The 21,439-nt window shown below is 32.4% G+C and overlaps 1 protein-coding gene across 2 annotated transcripts in view; it reads left to right on the top strand.

The window, feature by feature from the left end:
• The window catches only part of hlfb (HLF transcription factor, PAR bZIP family member b), a 20,292-nt gene extending 313 nt beyond the window's left edge, over positions 1 to 19,979 (top strand). The window contains exons 1-4 of one of the 2 annotated variants that reach the window (XM_055004783.1): positions 1 to 191; positions 4,190 to 4,537; positions 13,124 to 13,338; positions 15,450 to 19,979. The exon at positions 1 to 191 is cut by the window's left edge and continues 313 nt beyond it. In XM_055004783.1, the coding sequence (XP_054860758.1) occupies positions 29 to 191; positions 4,190 to 4,537; positions 13,124 to 13,338; positions 15,450 to 15,668 (945 nt within the window). In that variant the 5' untranslated portion in view covers positions 1 to 28 and the 3' untranslated portion in view covers positions 15,669 to 19,979. The remainder of the gene's footprint in view (positions 192 to 4,189; positions 4,538 to 13,123; positions 13,339 to 15,449) is intronic. The other variant, XM_055004784.1, reaches the window with a different exon arrangement.
• The last annotated feature ends 1,460 nt before the right edge of the window (positions 19,980 to 21,439 follow it).

The following is a 21,439-nucleotide window of genomic DNA, read 5'->3' as shown; positions in this document are numbered from 1 at the left end:
CGGTGCTTCTCTCCAGTCGGTTCCGTGGATGCTGGATCCGGATCGGTCTGATCGGTCTCTGCTTCTCCGGTTGAAGGAGGAAATGTCGCACCGGATCCCGGCGCCGCTCCATCCCGGTTTCCTGCCTCCGGCGCCGCACGGAGTCCTGAAGTCTCTGCTGGAGAACCCGGTGAAGCTGCCGCAGCATGACGGTGAGTCCGGGGGAACCGGCACCGGTCCGGTAGATCTGCTGCTTCAGTTAGTAAAACTTTAAGTCTGTTCCTGCAGGTCAAATCTGAAACATCTGAGTTTATTTCAGCTGAACTTTAACAGCATTTAATGTGGGGTTGAAGAAGGAAAAGACAGAAAATCATGGAATTAATGAAGGTTTTCCTTAAAAATGAGCAAGTTTTTGTCAAGAATGATCAAAAAATGTGAAAAATCACCAACCTGATGACTTTTTTTCTCTAAAATTCAAATACTTTCAAACATATTGTCCCAAAAATTAGAGAAAATCAGAAAAAAGTCACATTTTAAAAGCTGGAATAAAAAAAATCCTGCAATTAATGACAAACCTGTTCAGTAATGTCTTTAAATATTAATAATTCTGTCTAAAAAAATTATCTGAAAAATCTCCAACTTGATGATTTTTTCTGTCTAAATCCAGATAGTGTTTAACGTACTGTAAGGAAAGCAAGAAATAAATGAGAAAAAGTCACATCTCAAAGCTGGAATCAGAGATTATTTGCTGTAAACTGCTGTTATTTTTATATTTAAAATAGTAGTGATGCAACTATTGATTAATCTGCTGATAGATTCCTTGGTTCTGTGTAAAGAATGATCATAAAAATCTGTCTAAAATCCAAAGATTTTCCAATTTATTGCCTCAAAAATGAGAGAAAATCTGAAAAAAGTCACATTTTAAAATCTGGGATTTAAAAAAACCATTCAAATAATGACAGACATGTACAATAATGTCTTTTAAATATTAATAATTCTGTGTAAAAAAAAAAATCATCAGAAAAATGTGAAAAGCCACCACAGTTTAATCCCAGTTCCTTCTGGCTCAGCAGCTACTAAAATCTGTGATGTTTTAACCACTTTTAACAACAAAATCGTGCAATTAATGATTTATTTCTTCAAAATATTAAGAATTCTCTCTAAAATGTGATCACCACCAAGTGACACTTTTTCTGTCCAGAATCCAAACATTTTCCAACACTGTCAGTGAAAAGCAGAAAGAAATCAATCAAACGTTTAAAAAATAGAAAAAAAACACCAAACTGACGACAAGATTTCAGTCAGAAGTGCAACAAAATCTCCTCCAACTAAACTGCGATGTTTTATTTTTTAAAAGTATTTAAAGATAAAGTCATGGAATTAATTAAGGTTTTCCTTAAAGATGAGCAATTATGTGTCAAGAATGATCAGAAAACAGGATGACTTTTCTGTCTAAAATCCAAATATTTTCCAACGTAGTGTCAGATAAAATCAGACAACTGCAAAGCAAAACCCTGCAAAGTAATTTCTTTAACAGTGAAAAAAAATGAGCTTAAATTTGCTTAATGTAAGGAAAAATGAGCCTAATGTGAACAAAAATTCACTCAGAGTGATGAAAAATGAGTCAACAGTGAGGAAAAATGATCATAAAATTCTTAAAGGATGAATAATTCTGTCTAAACAATGATGAGAAAATGTTAAAAACCTCTTTCAAGTGTCATTTTTTGCCCAAAATCCAAATATTTTCCAACATTCTGTCATAAAAGTAACAGAAAAGCAGAAAATAATCATTTTTAAAAGCTAAAACCAAAGAATCTTTGATTGAAAACCTTTAAAATAAGTCATTTATTACCAAAGTTGCTGCAGATTATTATTTTTTCTCAGTCATTTTTGTTGGTAGTTTAAAATCCAACATGCAGAATAGAAACTCCTTAAAGTCAGGTTTGATTGATTTTATTGATTCTTATAGAGCCGATCAGGTGAAAATATGAAGTTTTTCAGCTTCTACAAAGCAGAAATTAGATTTCATTCATTTAAAGAAAAACTTAAATTATGTTCAAATTATCTCAAGTTGGTTAGAAGTTGGATAAAATCTCAATTTTCTGGGTTTATTTTGAATATTTTCAGCTGAATTAAGAGTAAAGTTTGGCTCAAAATCCTAAAATGTCCAAATAATCTTCCTTCAGAAAGATTTTTTCTTCATTTTTCAGGAGAAAAAATGTCCAAAATCCAAATATTTTCCAACATATTGTCAGAGAAAATCAGACAACAACTGCAAAGCAAAAACCCTGCAAAGTAATTTCTTTAACATTGATGAAAAACTCGACAACAGTGATGAAAAAGAGCCTAAAGTTCTTAAAAGATGAATAATTCTGTCTAAACAATGATAAGAAAATGTTAAAAACCTCTTTCAAGCGTCGTCTTTTGCCCAAAACTCAAATATTTTCCAACATTCTGTCAGATTCTATTATATTTAACATTCTAGAAAGGAGAAATTAGATTAAATTCAGATAGAAAACCTGAAATCATCTTCAACTTATCTCAAGTTGGTTGGAAATCGCAGTTTTCTGGGTTTATTTTGAACGTTTTAAAGCTGAATTAAGAGTAAAATTCAACCTCAGACTCCTAAAATGTCCAAATAATCTTCCTTTAAAGAGATTTTTCTTCATTTTTAAGCCTTATTTCCTGAAGATCTGGTGTCTTCGTGGTTAAATCTGAGCAGTGAGAGAATCCTGATGGACTCGATGCTTTATTGATTATTTGCTCTATGAAGACCAGCTGATGGAGAGTCATTGATCCGTGTGACGACGCTGCATCTGGTCCTGATAAAGTTCAGTTTCAGAAGCTTCAGCAAACAGCAAGCTTTGTTTTGAGTACTTTTGTGTCTATCTGTGTTCATTAAGCATCTCTTTTAGTCACTTTCAACCTTGTTCTGGTCATTTTTGCTCATTTTGCATCATATTTTCACTGGTTTGCATCTCTTTGTGGTTGTTTTGTGGCTCCTTGCAGCCATTTTTCACTCAGTCGTCCTTTTGGTGGTTTTATGTCTGTTTTCATTGGATCCACGTCTGTTTTTGATCATTTTGCATCTATTTTTATTCATTTCTGTGTTAGATTTGTGTCTCTTTCTGGTCATTTTGTGTCTTTATCCATATTTTGTGGCTCTCTGTGTTTGTCTGGAGTGATTTTGTGTCTCTTTGCTGTAGTTTTATCACTTTAACGTGGTTTCAGTTAGTTTTATTCCCAATAAACATTCAGAAAATGTTCAATAAATTCAGGCTGGAAGAGTCCAAAGCTGTTAAAACTATGGTGTGTTCAAAGGTAGTTTGTTCCTCCTGCTGATAGCAATAATGGATTAATCCTGGAAGGTTGCTGATGTAGAACTTTTCTCTTTATTCTTTACAGATGTGGTTTTAACCTGAGACATGGACATTTTTAGGTCTGCTTCTGTAGTTTGATGTTTGTAGAGCAGGATTTAGTCTTTAAAATCAGCTTGTGGTTCATCTTTACATGCAGTTTATCCAACAGAAACACACCTGACATGCATGTTCAATACATTTATTCAATCAAAGAACTACTTCAGACATAATTTTTGAACTATCTTGGTGGAAAAACAGAGCGTTTTATTTGTGCAGTCTAGTGTTCCTCTGGAAAGAATAAAAACCTTTGATTTTATTTCTGGTGGAGTATTTCTACATCGTCTTCCCGTCACTTCCGTCTGTGTTTGTTTGTCAGTTTTCATGCCATGAAATGAAGCCGTCAATCTGCCAAAATTAATAAAAAACAAACGACTATGAAGAGCTTCTTTGAAAAGAAGGAGAAACAGAAGAAAAAGTGAATACATATTTAGCAATAAAAGCTATTTTTTTCTGTTTAGGACACTAAACTAAACATAAATAAATAAAAAAGGGTTATTGTTTGCTATGTGGATGATGACCAGTCCATATAAAATTGTCTTGCTTGGAACGAGTCCCTGGTGCAAAGAAGGTTGGAGACCATTGATGAAGGCAACAATAGGAAGAAAAAACTGCCCTCCAGTAGGAAAAAACTTTGGCAGAACCAGGCCCAGAGAGGGCAGACATCTGCCCCGACCTGTCAGGGTGAGGGCAAAGGGGGTAAATGGAAAACAACATTCCTCAGGACTGTTTTCTGAGGAATGTGTTCTTTTGAAGCTGTACTGACTGAGTCCGTCCTCCATGTTTGTTTGCAGCGTTCAGTAAGGACCAGGACAAGGAGAAGAAGCTGGAGGAGGAGCGTAGCGCCCCCCAGTCAGCCTTCCTGGGTCCGACGCTCTGGGACAAGACGCTGCCCTACGATGGCGACACCTTCCAGCTGGAGTACATGGACCTGGAGGAGTTCCTGTCCGAGAACGGCATCCCGTCCAGCCCGTCCCAGCACCACCACGACCAGCACCGCCACAGCCAGCGCCAGCCGCCAATCGTGGCCCCGCCCACTCCGGCCCCGCCCACCGTGATGGACCTCAGGAACCACGCCTCCACCTCCGCCCACACAGCTGTCGTCCCCCCGAACACCCATCGCAGCGGCCCGGCCAGAGCAGGTAACAGCACACCTGGACACATCAGGTATAGCAACCGCTTTTCATCTGACATCACAGCAGGCCGGTTCCTTGATGATTTATCAGATTTTCAACTTTCCGACAGTCCTTGAACGTATCATGAGTGCAGTTCTGTTGGGAAAGTTCATCAGATGGAGGCTTAAAATGGTGATATTTCATAGCAACAGTCAGGCGGTTGAGCTAAAATCGAAGCTGCTTCATGACTCAACAGCAGAAGAATCTCCCAGATAAACCAGCATCAGCCGGAACAACCAGTTTTCTGTCTCATGCTGGAACAACAGGAACAGTTTGTCTCTGTGAAGACAGTTCGTTCTCTGCTGTAATTATCAGTGATGGAAGAGCAGAAAACAGGTTTTATGATCAAAGGATGCAAAGTTCAGAAGAATCCATCACCTTAGAGCTGAAACATCTCAACAGACTGACAGGAGGAATCTGGCCTCAGTAGAAATACAAAAAGTCGAGGAACAAATGGGATAAATATCATTTTTTTAAAAAAATAAAAGCAGTCTAAATTATGTGTTCAGCTTCTTAAATGTGAACATTTTCTGGTTTCTTTCCTCTATGACAGTAAACTGAAGATCTTTGGGTTGTTATTGGTCATCTTGGGCTTCAAAAAAACAAAACAAAACAAGATTTTTGATGAAACTCTGATCCACATTTTTCAACATTTCCTGACATTTTAGAGACCAAATAACGAATCAACTTATCCATAAAACTAGTATTAGTTGCAGGCTGAAAATAAACCAAACTCCATTGGAAAAGGTTCCAATATAATGGATGTTAAAATAGATTTTTAGCTCTGGTTTGGTCACTTGCAGCAGGTTTTAGAATCAGGAGGAATTTCTGTCAGATCTGTTGTTACAAGACGTTCAGTTGGAGGTTTTGGAGGTTTTGAAAGCTATAAATGAACTTTAGCTCCAAGAAATAAACAACTAGCTGTAAACTATTAAATTAACTGCTAAGTACTGTGATAATCAGTCAGTTTGAGTCATTTTTAAAAAAAATAAATGTCCAAATTCAGTGATTTCAGCTTCTTAAATGTGAATATTTTCTGGTTTCTTTCAGTAAACTGAAGATCTTTGAACAAAACAAGATGTTTGATGAAACTCTGGTCCACATTTTTCAACATTTTCTGACATTTTAGAACCAAACAACCAATTAATCAGGAATTAATCAAGCATTTTAAATAATCTTTAGCTGCAGACTTGAAATGAACCTTCATCAAACCAAACTCCATCAGAAAAAGTTCTAATTTAAACCCAGTCAGATGATTGAATCCGGATTTTTAGCTCTGGTTTTAGCAGATTTTAGAATCAGGATGAATTTCTGTCAGATTATTTATGAGACGACGTTGTTTTGGTGGTTCTAATATTTCATCAAAAATTGCTTTAATGGACAAAAAAAATCACCAAAAATAAACAGTTTACTTGAACCGGATTCTGTAAAAATCCAAATATTCTGTTTTCTTTGGTGCATCTGTGAAACTAAGACTGACTCAGCTGAAACCAAAAGTCACGCCACAAAAATTCAGTTCAATTCAGTTCAAAAATTGGAAAGAAGCTGCTTTGACTCATGCTGAGGTGGAAAAAGACTGGGAGCTGCTGATGTTTGTTAAAGTTCCAGCTTCACTTTGAGGCTTTTTTTTCTTCCTCCACGTGATTCTAGAAACAGAACAAACTCTGTTCACTGCTGATCAAACAGACCAAAGTCCAGAACCTGCAAATCCTCATGACGGCTTCAAGAAACGCTGCTGGAGGAAAAAACAGGAAGTCCAGCACAGAAACGGTTAAATCTGGCAGCAATAATATATAAAAAATGTAAAATAACACTCCAGTAACTGACTGTTCTGCAATATTTCAAAATAATTCAACGTTTTCTCAGACAAGTCAAAAAAATGCAAGAACATTTTTTATTTTTTGACTGTTTGGTGCAGAGGAATCATTCATAAACTTGTTGTTGCTTGAGGAGAGCAGAATTTTTAGTGTTTTATAGAATTTAGTTCCTGCAAATGCTTTATTTTTAGGGGATTTTCAAATGCAGAATGAGATAATTTAGATGAAATATGCTAATTTTAAGCAGAGAGGTGGTAAATGCAAAAACTTCAACAATTCTTTCAGTTTTTTCACTTTCTGGCTGATAAGTGATAAATCTGATGTAAATACATCAGTAATAACTCTGGCTTAGACATTTGGTCATTTTGATGATTTTCTGAAACAACAAAACAACCACAAATACATGTCAAACAACAAAAATATCAACAAAAGAACCACCAAAAGACAAAAACAGCCAAAATGTTGTAGAAAACAACCACAAAAACCAACATAATTATTAAAATGTGACACAAAGCAGCCATAGAAAGACATAAAATGATTAAATTGTGGCCCAAAACAAACACAAAGCAAACACATAAAACCAAAATGTGATGCAAAATGACCACAAAAAGATAAAAACTGACCAAAATGTTGTACAAATTGACTTCAGAAAGATGTAAATTTTCAAAAATGTGAGATAAAACAACCACAAAAAGAAACAAAACAAACAAAATGTGACACAAAACAGTCTTTACCGTCGTCTGCAGGTTTCAGGGTTTCACTCTGTTTGGTGTTTTATTGTGAAATATTTCCTGACTTCCTGCAGCTGTAATCTGTTTCTAAATTTAACTCTGTAATCTGCAGCGTAATCTGGAATATTTGAATTCCCAGCGGCTCCTGACAGCAGCAGATAGTCGGAGGTGAAGCAGAGTTCAGTTTAGAGGAAAAAAACTTAAAAATTCATTTTATTTCTTCATTCTTCCCAAAAAAGCAACTTTTCTGCTTTTAATTTTGCATTTTCTGTTTGATTTATTCCCTAAATTGTCTCCAAGCATTGACCTCTGACAGATCTAAAGAGAAAAATTAATTGTTAAAGTGATAAAAATTTCTGTTATTTCAAAAAAACTCAAGCAGAGGTTCAAGAAAAATCAGAAAATTAACAGGTTTTGTTGTTTTTCTCATATTTTAAAGTCATCTTCTGGACTTCAGAGATAAAACTTGAAAGATTTATCAGGATAAAATGTTAAATTTCAGTAGAAACGTTCTTTAAATAAAGACTCTTTAAAGTTGAAATCGGTTGGAAAATTTTGTCTTTTTAGTCCAAATTATGATTTTATGTAAATTATGAGGCTCTAGATGTTTTGTAGAAGTGATTGAAGCTGTAAAACCAGTAAGGAAGTGGAATTATAATTATTTTATTTCATATTAACGTGTTTTAGCAGCGTTTCCGTTTGACACGAACAACGATTTCATCTCAAATCATTCATTTTTTTCCAAACTATTTCTGCTCTGATTTACCTGAAAGTTTTCCAGCATAAAATCTAAACATTTATGAAGATATCTGTGAAAATTTTAGCTTCATGTGTCAAATAGTTTGTGAAATATTTCTGTTAAAAATCACCTGTTGACCCACTTTCATCAGGTTTATTCTCATTAAACGTGTTTGAACAAAAACATGTGAGGAAATATTAAAGATAAAAACCTGAAATCTTCAGTTATTTCTCATCATGTCACTGATCCATGATTGATAATAACAATAATAATAATAATAATAATAATTATAATTATAATTATAATTATAATTATAATTATAATTATAATTATAATTATAATTATAATTATAATTATAAATCTGTAATTTGAGCAAGTAGATCAAATATAGTAAAACATATTTATTACTTAGTTTTTGTGGTAAAATTAGTCAAAGCTGCTCAATTTGTGAAACTAAAATCATTTTATTTCCATTTCTGTGTCCAAATATTCCATATTTAAACTATTCTATGTGTTTAGTTTTTAATTATTGTGACCTGAAGCTGCATGAGGATCAGAAAAAAACACCGCTGACCTTCTGATTTATCCAGTTTTATGTTAATATGAGTTCAAAGATGGAACTTTTCATTGCAACTTCATTTTTTAACATATTTCAACAGAATTAATCAGAAATGACCAAAAAATTACAAAGAAATACCTGAAAACACATCAGATATTCCTCAGAATACGTCTGCAGTGACTAAAAAATTACTTAAAGTTTGTCCAAAGTGATGTGAAATTTACTTCAACTTGCAAAAAAACAAAAACAACCCCGACTGACTTGTGATTTGTTCAAAATGATGGCATAAAATGCACAAAATGAGCTAAAATTGGTCCAAAAATTTTTTTCCAAAGGAAAAGACAGCCTGCAGTGTTGTTATAAAGTCGTTAAAAAGATGAAAAATGAGTCTAAAATGAAGAAAAAAGAGCCTGAAGTGAAGAAAAATGAGAAAAAACATCCCAGCACTGCTTTTAATTTGGAATATTTTCAAAATAAAACAGTCTGTATTTTCATCTTTTACAGTTGATGAGCTGAAGGTAATTTAATGTTTCTGTTGCTGCTGTTTTTAATCTAAAGTCACATTTACAGTTTCAGGGAGAATAAAAATGAATAAAAACTAAAGAAATAAAATCCATGAATCTTCATTTAAAGAAGAAAAACAAACAGTTAAAAAAATGGTTTAAATTCATTCAGATTAATAAAAATCTGAAAGAAATCATCTGAATACACACACACACACACACACACACACACACACACACACACACACACACACACACACACACACACACACACACACACACTCGGCCAGCTGGAGAGGAAAAACAAACAGTGGGTTCCTGGAAGAGGCGTTCAGGTTCTCCGTTAATCTCAGCTCCTGCTGCTCGTTGCATAAGAACAGAATCACATTTGAACTTCTATGTTTTACGTCTCGTTTGTTTTTAAATTTAACGCTTGTTATTTTAGACCTGTATGGAAGCCTGTTAGCGTCAGAAAAACAACATACAGACCCAGAAAACAACAATTATGTTCAATGTTCTGATTAATTTCTGTATTTAAATAAATAAATGATGCATTTAATGTCAAAACAGGTGATTAAAATGTGTTTTTATATCAGTCACATAAAACTTTATTTATAGAGGAATTTTCAAACAAATCTAATTCACTTCAAAGTGATTCGGACAGGACAAAGCAAAACACTGGATTTCAAATTAAAAGCCAAAAATAACAATAAACAGGAAACTGATAAAATATTACACAAAATAAAAACAAAAATGAGTATAAATATGAATATTATTAAAGTTTAAAACACTATTTAAAAGCCAGACCGAACAGGTTTTAGTTTATGTGTTGTCCTGCCAGTAAAAATATGGAAACACATTAGTGCCGGGATAAAAACAAACATTATAAATGGCCAAAAACTGCTGATATCAGTTGATTTTTTTTAAATCAAATGCTAATTTTTCTCCTCTTTTGCTTGTTTTTGTTGTTGATTGTATTTTTTAAAATCCAAAGAATCTTTATGCTAAAAGTACGGAAGTCTGTTAGTGTCAGAAATACAAACACTGCCAACTAAAAATTAGGAGTTTCCCTAAAGTAAAATACCACAAGATAAGTTATAATAATGTGTTTTTAAATTTAAAAAACTTTATTAATTTAACACTTTATAAACAAATCAAATTCACATTAAAGTGGTTTACAAATGAAAAACCAAAACCAAAAACATGAATTGTAAAAGTAGATGTAGAAGCTAATCTAAGGCTAAACAATGAATGGAGTACAATAAAACAGTTAAATGTTAATAAACTGAAAAACACAATAAAATAATTAGTATTGGTGATAAAACAATAAAATTAGTATAAATGTTACAAAATTAAAAAAACAGCAGACTGAGGAGGTTTTAGATTACAAATTAAAAAGAGAAATGCTTTTTAAAAAATAAGATTTACATCAGAAACATGATAAACATTAATATAAATAAAAACAAGCACAAATAAATAAACATTACACAAAATTAATTGATTAATGGACACAAAAAATAACTGTGACACTAATTCGAACGAAAAATAAAAAAACACTTTTAGATTCCAAATGTTTTTCTTTTCTTGTCCCATTTTCTGGCACTACTGGGATTCCGTACAGACTTTATTGGTCTTTACTGGGTTTGATTTTCCTGCTGGCAACTTCCTGGTTTTCTGATCGGAGTTTATCTGAGACGTTTTCCTTCTTCTGAGCGTTTCATTAAAACTCCCACAGTCTTAGTTACGCAACAACAAAGAAGAAAAACAGCCGAAGAACCCAGATGGACGAGATCTATTTAAACCTGAGAATAACGGAGCTGATGGGAGTTTTTTAATCATCATAAACAGATAAATGTTGATTAAAATCAGCTCCTACCATTTATTGAATCTGTTCACAGAGAAAGCAGCTCAGTGAGAAGATCAACAGATTTATTATTAATTACTGATGATATCTAGAAAAATAACAGAAAAAAATTATCGTTCACATTTTAAAAAATACAACAAAAACGGCTCAAAACTGTAAATAACGTCCACATTATGAGAATATTTATAATAGAATTTTATTTACAAAAAAGGTAATAAATAATTTAAAATACATGTTTATATATATTCAAAATATATGTATTTATATATTTTTATTATATTTAATTTAAATTTTATATTTAAAAAATGAATAATAATACTTAGTTTTTTATAGTGTGACCATGAAATTACAGTTTTAATATATTATGTAGAATTACAGTTTTATTATATTTAGATTGACTAAAATTATTTTTAAAATTATATTATTTAGCAAATATTAATTATTAATTATTATTATTAATTATTATTATATAATTCTTATTATTGTTAAATGAACTTCCACCAGTTTTTAGTCTGCAGGATGATGCCTTTTTATGGTTCCATAGATTTTATTTTTAACTATTGACAATCTCCAGTAAAATAATAGAAAACAAGTATTTATTTAAATAAAAGAAATAAAACAAAAGAGCTATAAATAATGTCCACATAATAATCTTTCATAATAAAATTTTATTTTTATTTTAAAAATAAATAACAAAAATATATATTCAAAATGTATGCATTTATATATTGTATTTTATTTAGAATGTATATTAAAAATTAATAATAATCATAATAATTTTTTAAATAATGTGTTACCATAAAATTGCAGATTTAAATCAGCCACAATTATTTTTTAATATTTGTTTTGCAAATATTAAATGTTGTTTCTTATTTTCTCTGCCGCATTGAAGATTATGTAATAATAATAATAATAATAAGAATAATGATTATAATAATTATTGTTATTATTAAATTAATTCTATGAGCTCAATCTGACAGTGACAGTAATAATATTTTAAAATAAAATTTTATTTGAATTTTTAAAAAAATATTTCTTTCAGATTTATATTTAAAACGTATGTCCTTATATATTATATTTTATTTAATATTTATATTTTAAAAATGAATAATAATTAGTTTTTTAATAGCACGTGACCAGTTACAGTTTTACTGCATTTAGATTGGCTAAAATTATTTCTAAAATTCTAGTTAGTTATTTCTCTCTTTTACTGCATTGAACATTACATAATTACATTAATAATAACAGTAATATTTATTACTTAATTTTTAACCTTTATTTAACCAGGAGAAATCCTGATAAAGAACCTCTTTTTAAAGAGAGTCCTGACCAATATAGGCAGCAGCAAGTAGAAAACACAGTTATAAAATTACACAGTTAAAACACAATTAAAATACAAACAAACAAAAAAAAAATTAAAGTTAGAAGCAGTTTATAAAAAACAAGTGCCTGTTGTGGAGTCGAGCTCAAGAACTGACAGTTTAGATTTAAAAGCACTCGATGAGATGAAATGAATTTCCAGTCTTTCTGCAACATTTTCCAGCAGAACCTGCAGAATAAACTAAAGCCTTTTTACCAAAATCAGTACGAACTCATGGAACTGAAAGAAACTTAGGATCTGGTGAATGGAGCGAGTGAAGATCAGAACTTTTCTGTGCTGTTAAGGAGCAAATGTCAGTCATCCAAATATCGCCTCATGTACAAAATATACCAATGATGGATCCTTCTGGTGGCTAAAGCTGCCGTCCCGCTGAGAGTAGAACTCATTTTACGTTCGTAACAAACCTCAGAGAAGCAAACAGTTCAACCATCAGAAGCGTTCATGTAAAGAAGATCTCCATCATCCAACACAGACAGAAAAACCACAGCGACAAGCCGCTTCTTCACACTGAAAGAAAAACACAACTTGTTTCTAAAATTTAAAAAAAAGCTTTAGCCTGAGCTTCTCCACAGGATTCTCCATAAGTGGCTTCAAAGTGTTAATAATAATAATAATAATAATAATAATAATAATAATGATAATGATAATGATGATGATGATGATGATGATGATGATGATGATGATGATGATGATGATGATGATGATGATGATGATGATGATGATAATGATAATGATAATGATAATAATAATAATAATAATAATAATAATAATAATAATAATAGTTATTATTGTTCTCCAATCTGACTGTTTGTCTCCACCTGGTGGCTGCAGGACGAAACTGCAGGAGCCTCAGAATCCAAACACCAGATTTACTGTAAATAAATAAAACATTTAAATCCAGAGAATGATTAATAAATGACCTCCTGGTCTCCTCCTAACCTCCTCCTGGTCTCCTCCAGGCCTCCTGAGCTCCAGAAACACTCCTAGTCCTATCGATCCGGACTCCATCCAGGTCCCGGTGGGCTACGATCCGGACCCGGCAGACCTGGCTCTATCCAGCATTCCAGGTCAGGAGATGTTCGACCCTCGGAGACGGAAGTTCTCCGCAGACGAACTCAAACCGCAGCCGATGATCAAGAAAGCTCGGAAGGTTTTCATCCCTGAAGACATGAAGGTAAGTTGGAGACGGTTTGGATCGGAACCGGGTTTAATTGATCAATATATAAATGAATAAATAAAGGGCTGTGAATGTTAGTAATAATTAATAATGGGAAGAAAACAATAAAAGTTTTAAACTAACGCTTAATTGTTCTAAATGTATGGAAGACCATCAGTGACAGAAAAATAAATCCACAAAGAACAGAAAATAAACTTAATCTGCTGCTGCTACTACTACTACTACTACTACTACTACTACTACTACTACTACTACTACTACTACTACTACTACTACTACTACTAATAATAATAATAATAATAATAATAATAATAATAATCATAATAATAATAATAATAATAATAATAATAATAATAATAATAATAATAATAATAATAATAACAATAATAATTATTATTAATATTAACATCATTGTGATTATTTATTGATTTATTTATTATCATTTATTTATTAAATCAGCCTCTACCAGCTGAATCTGTTGCTCTGTTCAGAGTTTTTTCATCTTTAATTCATCTGTTTCTGATCCATTAGAGTTAATTACAGATGAAACACATCAGCGGGCGGAGCCTCAGGCTGTCTGAAGCTCTGATTGGTCGATCCAGTTCCTGGTTAAGAGGCTTATAGGAGAGTGAATGAAGCTGTGAAGTCACACTGTGAGGTCACACTGTGAGGTCACGCTGTGAGGTCACGCTGTGAGGTCACAGTGTGAGGTCACAGTGTGAGGTCACAGTGTGAGGTCACACTGTGAGGTCACACTGTGATGTCACACTGTGAGGTCACAGTGTGATGTCACGCTGTGAGGTCACTGTGTGAGGTCACACTGTGAGGTCACAGTGTGATGTCACACTGTGAGGTCACACTGTGATGTCACACTGTGAGGTCACACTGTGAGGTCACTCTGTGAGGTCACAGTGTGATGTCACACTGTGAGGTCACACTGTGATGTCACACTGTGACCTCACAGCGTGACATCACACTGTGACCTCACAGCGTGACCTCACACTGTGACCTCACAGCGTGACATCACACTGTGACCTCACAGTGTGACATCACAGTGTGACCTCACAGTGTGACATCACACTGTGAGGTCACAGTGAGGTCACGCTGTGAGGTCACAGTGAGGTCACTGTGAGGTGTCACTGCAGGATTTTCATTTGTCAGGATAAAAAGTCTGTAACGTTTGGAGCTTTTATTTCGACATCACCATGACAACTCTGGTTAAATAATAATTTATGTTTAATAAAAATAGGAAAATTAAAAGTTTCTGCTGTGAACCAGAACATTTATAAAAAAATTATTATTTATTAATCACTGTGAAATATTATTATAATACAGTTTTTAAAAAGTTTTAGAAAATGCATTTATCTTTGTAAAAATTCAGATTTTTTCTTTTTATGTGTGTATTAATTATAGTTATGCCGTGATTTTTTTTGTACATTTTTCATGCAATTTAAACTTTTTCCTCTAATTTTACTCATTATTATCTGTAATTAAACAAAACAAGGAAAAAAATTCAATCCTAATAGACCTTATTTTTCTTTCTAATAACAGCAAATATCTCAAGAAAAGTATTTTTTTACTGATTTAAATACAGTTTAAAAAAGATTATAATTTTACTGTCAAACATTGCTTAATTAAAAAAATCAGTTATTTTACTGGATATTATAGTAATTTAACAACTGGGAAAATCTGTAAAATCACAGAAAATAGGTTAAAAAAATTAAAGTTAAAATAATTTATTTTTACAGCTACAGCCACAAGAAGAAGTTTAATTTCTAACTATTTAAAGCACTAAAAATGGAAAATAAATACAGAATTAAAAGCAGGAACTGGTTGATTTGATCATTTGAAATGTAAATATTAAAGCTAAAACCCAACAACAGTGTTTATTATTTAATTTATTATTATTCATTTTTGGTGATTTTAACTTTTCTTTCTTGATACTATTTCACTATTAATATTATAATAGATTAATAAATCTATACTAATATGTAATATTATAGAACTGTGATACTATTTCACTATTAATATATTAATAAGTATATAATAATATGTTATAATCTTTGACACTATTTCACATCCGTCTCTCCTCCTCGTCCTCCTTTGAGCAGGATGATAAATATTGGGCTCGGCGGAGGAAGAACAATCTGGCGGCGAAGCGTTCCAGAGACGCCCGGCGGCTGAAGGAGAACCAGATCGCCATCCGGGCCGGGTTCCTGGAGAAGGAGAACTCGGCGCTCCGCCAGGAGGTGGCCGACCTCCGGAAGGAGCTGGGGAGAACCAAGACGGTTCTGGCCGAGTACGAGGCCCGACACGGACCGCTGTAGGACCAGAAACACTCCACCTGGACACACCTGGACACACCTGGACACACCTGTGGGACCACCAGCCTCCAGCTTCAGATCCACTCACAGCAGCTAAGATCCAAACATAGAACCAGAACCAACCGTTGGACTTCAGGTCAACAGATCTCATGAAAACGTCGCTGTCGCTGCTTTAATGGTTTTTAACCTCAGAGATTCATTTCTAAAACAGTTTTTAACCTTTCTGGCTCCTTTAATTCACTGTTGGTTCATTTTAAAGTCCTGCAGAACCAGAGCGAGAACCAGAACTAGAACCATATGAAGAAGGAGAGAGAACGACAAAATGTGACCCAGTTAGAAGCTAGAAAATCAGAAAAAGCTGAACTTCTAGCACAAAATTAGTCCAGAATGACCCAAAATTTGTTTCAAATGAACCAAAACTTGAAAAAAATTAATTGAAACTTGTCAAAAATTGCGTAAAAAAGAAAAAAAATGAACTCAGAAATGTTTTCTGTCAGTCAAAATTGTGGAAACCAGGAAAAAAAACAAGAAAAAAGATGAATTTCCTGCACAAGATTCGTCCAAAATGAGCCAAAGTTTGTTTAAAACGAACCAAAATTTGTCAAAAATGACTTGAAACAGAAAGAAAATCGTGTCCTGTGCTGTATGACACATACATGTTGTGGTGCCGTAAATCAGACAATCATGCTAAGTTTCTTTGATTATTTGGGCTACACTGCCTGCAGTTCATCCAAAAACTGATTTTTTTCAGGTGACTGTTGATCACAGCTGAGTCACTGATTTCTCCTTGGTTGCACAAAAATTTCCATAATTTTTTTTGATATTTACAGAATCTGGCAAAAGCTGAAAGATTATTTTTGGTGAATTTTTAAAAGAAACAAGTAGAATAAATAGATTTTAAGAGAATATTTACATTTTTAAACTAAGATTTGGTTCATTTTCCCACAGAATGGTATTTACTTATTACAAAAAATTTAAAAAAAAAACAAATAGAATCTACATGTTGAATATTTGTCCAGAAAAAAAATATGATTTCCTCATTCTGGAGATATTTATAAATACTGTAGATGTGGAAACACTGCCTGCAGTTCAGCTGAAAACTCTCTGAATTTGTGAAATATGACCGTTGATCTCAGCTGAGTCATTAAAGGCTTCATGGTTTCACAGAGGAATGTAGAATTTTTTATTTTTTAAAGAATTTTTTTAAGCAAATGTACTTTAAAAATTTGGGGCAATTTTTTTTAAATTTAGACGTGGAATAAAGAGGTTTTTGATTGAATATCAGGATTTTCAGCTTAAATTTGTTGATTTTTCTGAGTAGGACCATTGAAATCTTTGTTTTTACAGTTTCTGGCTGATAAATGTCATATAAGCAACTTAAAAAGGATTTGAGGATCAAATAATTCAATAATAATAATATTGTGGTAGATATTTAACTGTTTTTAATCTGTTTCTGTTCTTGGCTCCTCTCTGCTTTGTGGAAACGCTGCCTGCAGTTTCACCAAAAACTCTCTGAATTTTCACGATGTGACTGTTAGTCTCAGCTGAGTCACGAATATCTTTGTAGCTGCACCAAAGTACACAGAATATTTAGTTTTCAGCAGAATTTTATTAGAAGAAACTGTTTATTTTTGCCAATTTTTTAAATGGAGATGGAGAAAATAAACTGATTTTAGTCCATGATGTGTTCAGGGACCACGGGGAAGTTGGAAATCTCAGTGTTTATTATGTTTTTACAGCTTCTGGCTGATAAATGGTGTCATTTTTTAGGAGGTTTTGGTGGAACTATTTTCAGCGGCAGATTAATCCATGAGCTTTGTTGAGTTTTATTAGTTTCAGTCACACCTGTGTGGTATTTCCTGCCTGTTTCCATGGTAACGATGGATTGTACCTGCTGCCAGTGGAGCTGATTAAATGCAGATGTTTTCCCATGATGCACCTCTTCATGAATGGGATCTGTTCAGCCTTTCTGGAGCTTCAGATTCAGTGTTGATATTTTAAATAAATTAATTACTTGAATTAAAACCCCGAAACACCAAAAAACGTTTTATAGCAGCTCTAAAAAAAAAAGTTCATACGACTTCAGACTGACATCAGGGAGAGTTTTAACCCTCTGGACTCATTTTTATTCACTTGATTTTAATTTTTATTCATTTTAAACTAATATTTCTTCACCTTAGACTTATTTTATTCACTTAAGGTAAATTTTTCCTCACTGCTGGTTAATTTTTCTTCACTTTAGTATTTTTTTTTCACTTTTGGCTTATTTTTTTCACTTTATTCTCATTTTTCTTCACTTTATTTTTTCTTCACTTTAAACTAATATTTCTTCACTTTAGTCTAATTTTCTTCACTTTAGACTCATTTTCTTTCAATTTAGGCTCATTTTTCCTCTATTTCTGCTCATTTTTCTTCACTTTTGGCTTATTTTTTTAGTTTATTTTCCTGTTGCTTCACTTTAGGCTAATTTTTCCTCGTTTTGTGCTCATTTTTCTTCTCTGTAGTTAATTTTTCAACCTAAACTCTGTGAAAACAAACAACATGAAGAAGAACTCAGAAAGTTAGAATGATGGAAAATCAGAATAAAGAAAAAAATTTGATGAAAATGGTATTTTTTTTGGATTATTTATAGTTAAAATTTTTAATGACACTCGAACCATCTACCTATTCCAGACACTGGACTGATTTTATTTTACTTTAGTTTCTATGGGTCTGTGTGAACAACGCCTGCAGTTCAACCAAAAACTTTTTTGTGATTTTTTGTGATTTTTTTTTTTAGTCGCAGCTGAACCTCCGATGGTTTCACAGCTGCTCCAAAGAACACAGAGTTGTTAGATTTTTTAAATTTTATTTTTTACAGAATGTAGTCAAAGTAAACTGTCTTTGAAGTAAAATTGATTAATGAAGTGATGTTTCACTCATGATGCATTCAAGGGCCGTCAGACAGTTGAATAATCCGACACGTCTTTCTGTTTCTACAGTTTCTGGCTCATAAATATTCATTTTGGTGATTTAAAGATTAAAACATCACACGACTTTCAGACCCGCCGGCGGGTTTTTGGAGTTCAGAGGGTTAAAAACGACAAACAGAAGAACCAGAGAAAGTTTTCAGGTTATTCAGTTGTTTTTTGTTTCAGTTTCTCACAGAGCGGTTTTACAGAAATATAAAACTTTCATTAATTTTTGGAATATAATCGTTGATCTCTGCTGAGTCACTAAAGGCTTCTCGGTTTCACAGAGAAATGCAGAATTTTTTCTTTTTTTACAGATTTTTATTCCAGCAAACAACTCAATTTTGACAATTTTTTATATTTAAGACGTGGAATATAGTGATTTTTGATTGAATATCAGGAGTTTCAGCTTAAATTTGGTGATTTTTCTGAGTAGGACAGTCAGATTCTTTCTGTTTTTACAATTTCTGGCTGATAAATGTTTTCATACAAGCAATTTAAAAAGGATTTGAGAATTAAATAATAACTTATTAGATAATAACGTTGTGGAGGCCAACTCATCCAACTCAGTCCTGGTTTCTCTGCTGCACCAAAGACTGCAGAAATTTTGGATTTTTACAGAATGGGTTTGGAGCAAACAGAATATTTTTGCAGAATTTTTAATCGAGACGTTGTTTTGATGAACTCTCAGATTTTCAGCTCAAATTTGGCTCATTTTCCATCTAAAATGAGGTTTTTACGGTTTCTGCCTGGTGGATTTTTGTAGTTTTCTCTAAAAACGACTCGTCTTTCCGACCTGCCGGCAGGTTTCTGGGTTGAACTCTCTGGAACGAGTCGCCACGTCACTAAAACGGAACCAAATATTCAGAAAAAAAAGAACAGACAAAGACCCAGACAGTCAAAAAAATCCTTTAAACCTGATTTAAAACTCAGATGAGTTTCTGTATTTAGTTTATTTCATAGCATGAATTTCTTTTCTTCCCGCTGGCAGTGAATGTAAACCTGGAACCACTTCAGACCTAAACAAAACATTTATTATAAGTAGAAATATAAATAAATCTATATGTCATAGTTTTGCTGTTTCTACAGATTCATCTTGTCGTTTTGTATGTTTGTTTCCTTCCTGTGTGGTTTTTAGACAGATTTTATAAAGTGCTGAGTGGGCATTAACTCTCCTCGGAGCTCCGCCCCCGACTCACCTGGACAGGTGAGGAATCTGTACAGTTTATAACCAACACTTTAGTTCACTTCCTGTGAGTTTCTCTTTTCTCTGCCGTTTGATTCTGTGTTCGCAAATATTTTCCTGTTTTTGTCCTCAAATCTGTTCATGATCAAAAAATGAGAAATAAAAAAATAAATCCAGTTTTTGTCTCGAATATTTTTCTGCTCTGAATACATTTAAAACATGCACCAGTATAAAAATAATATATCTGAGGTGGGAACATGGTTGTTTAAAGCTTATTTATGTTTAATCTGGTAACCCCCAAAAAACATAAAAAAGTTATTTAGAAAAGACAAAAAGTTTGAAAAGAAAAGAAATATTTTTAAAAACAAGAAAATTAAATACAGTAAAATTTTGAAAAAAAAGCTAAAACATTTTAAAAGAACAGAATATTATAACATTCTTTTTAAAATACAATTTAAAAAATTAAAGGAGACAAGAAAACAGAAAAACTTAACATTTTTCAAAACAAAACTACTGAAAGAGAAATTTTTTTAAAAGAAAACAATTATTTTTAAAAAATTACATAAAAATAAATTATCATAAAAAACAAAATATTTTGAACTATATTTTTTATTTTATAAAAACAAATTTTAAAATACAATAAAACAAAAATCAAACATAATGGAGACAATACAACATCAGAAAAAAAATGAAATATTTTTAAAGCAATAAAATTACTGAAAGAAGCAAAACTTAAAAAGACAGTAAAAATTATTTTAAAAATAAAATAAAAATAAATGATTATAAAAGACAAAATAATTTTGATGCAGTTACACATAAAAATACAATAAAACATTAAAATGATGATTTAGAAAAGACTATTTTTTTAAATCATACAAAACTTTAAAAAGAAAATGAAGAATAAAAACAATCAATAAAAAATAAAAAGCATAAAAAATGTATAAAATTAAAAATAAAAAATAGCCTAAAACTAAAGGAATTTACATTAAAAGGGCCACTGAAATATATATATATATGTAAAAACATTTAAAAAAAATAAAAATAAAACTTTTTAAAGATATTAAAACCAGAAAAACACCAGAATTTTATAAAACAATTTAAAAATACAATAAAACTAAACATACATTAAAATTTTAACAAAATTAAACATTAAAAAAGTCAAAAATTGTATTTTTTAAAAACAAAAACACGTTTAAAAGACAAAAAACGTTAAAATAACTGCATTCAACAAAGTCTGTTTAAATAAAATCCGTAAATCATTCATCCACCACCAGGGGGCAGCAGCTGATCAGAAACAGGAAACTGGTTGTTCCTCATCCCTCCACCAGGTGGCCTCAGAGGTTCTCCTGTTCTTCTTCTCCTCACCTGCAGCTTCGTTCCAGTCGTTGAATTTCAATCTTCATGTTCAGCTCTGAAGGATTTTCTGTTTCTTTCTTCTTACGGAAACCAGCAAACGTCTGAAGGAAACATCTCAGATTCTGAAGGAAACATCTCAGAGTCTGAAGGAAACATCTCAGAGTGAATCTGAAAGAACGTTGAAGCTTTTAGAGTTTATAAAAACATTTCTAAACTTAAAGTTGTCTGGCTGATAAATGGAGTCATTTTAGTGATTGTTGGTGTTTTCTGGTCTCTTTTGA

The sequence above is a fragment of the Amphiprion ocellaris genome, chromosome 18 (genome assembly GCF_022539595.1).
Source record: "Amphiprion ocellaris isolate individual 3 ecotype Okinawa chromosome 18, ASM2253959v1, whole genome shotgun sequence".
Classification (NCBI taxonomy): Eukaryota; Metazoa; Chordata; class Actinopteri; family Pomacentridae; genus Amphiprion; species Amphiprion ocellaris.
Note: the sequence above shows the minus strand (reverse complement) of the source record. Positions and strands in the feature narration are given on the sequence as shown.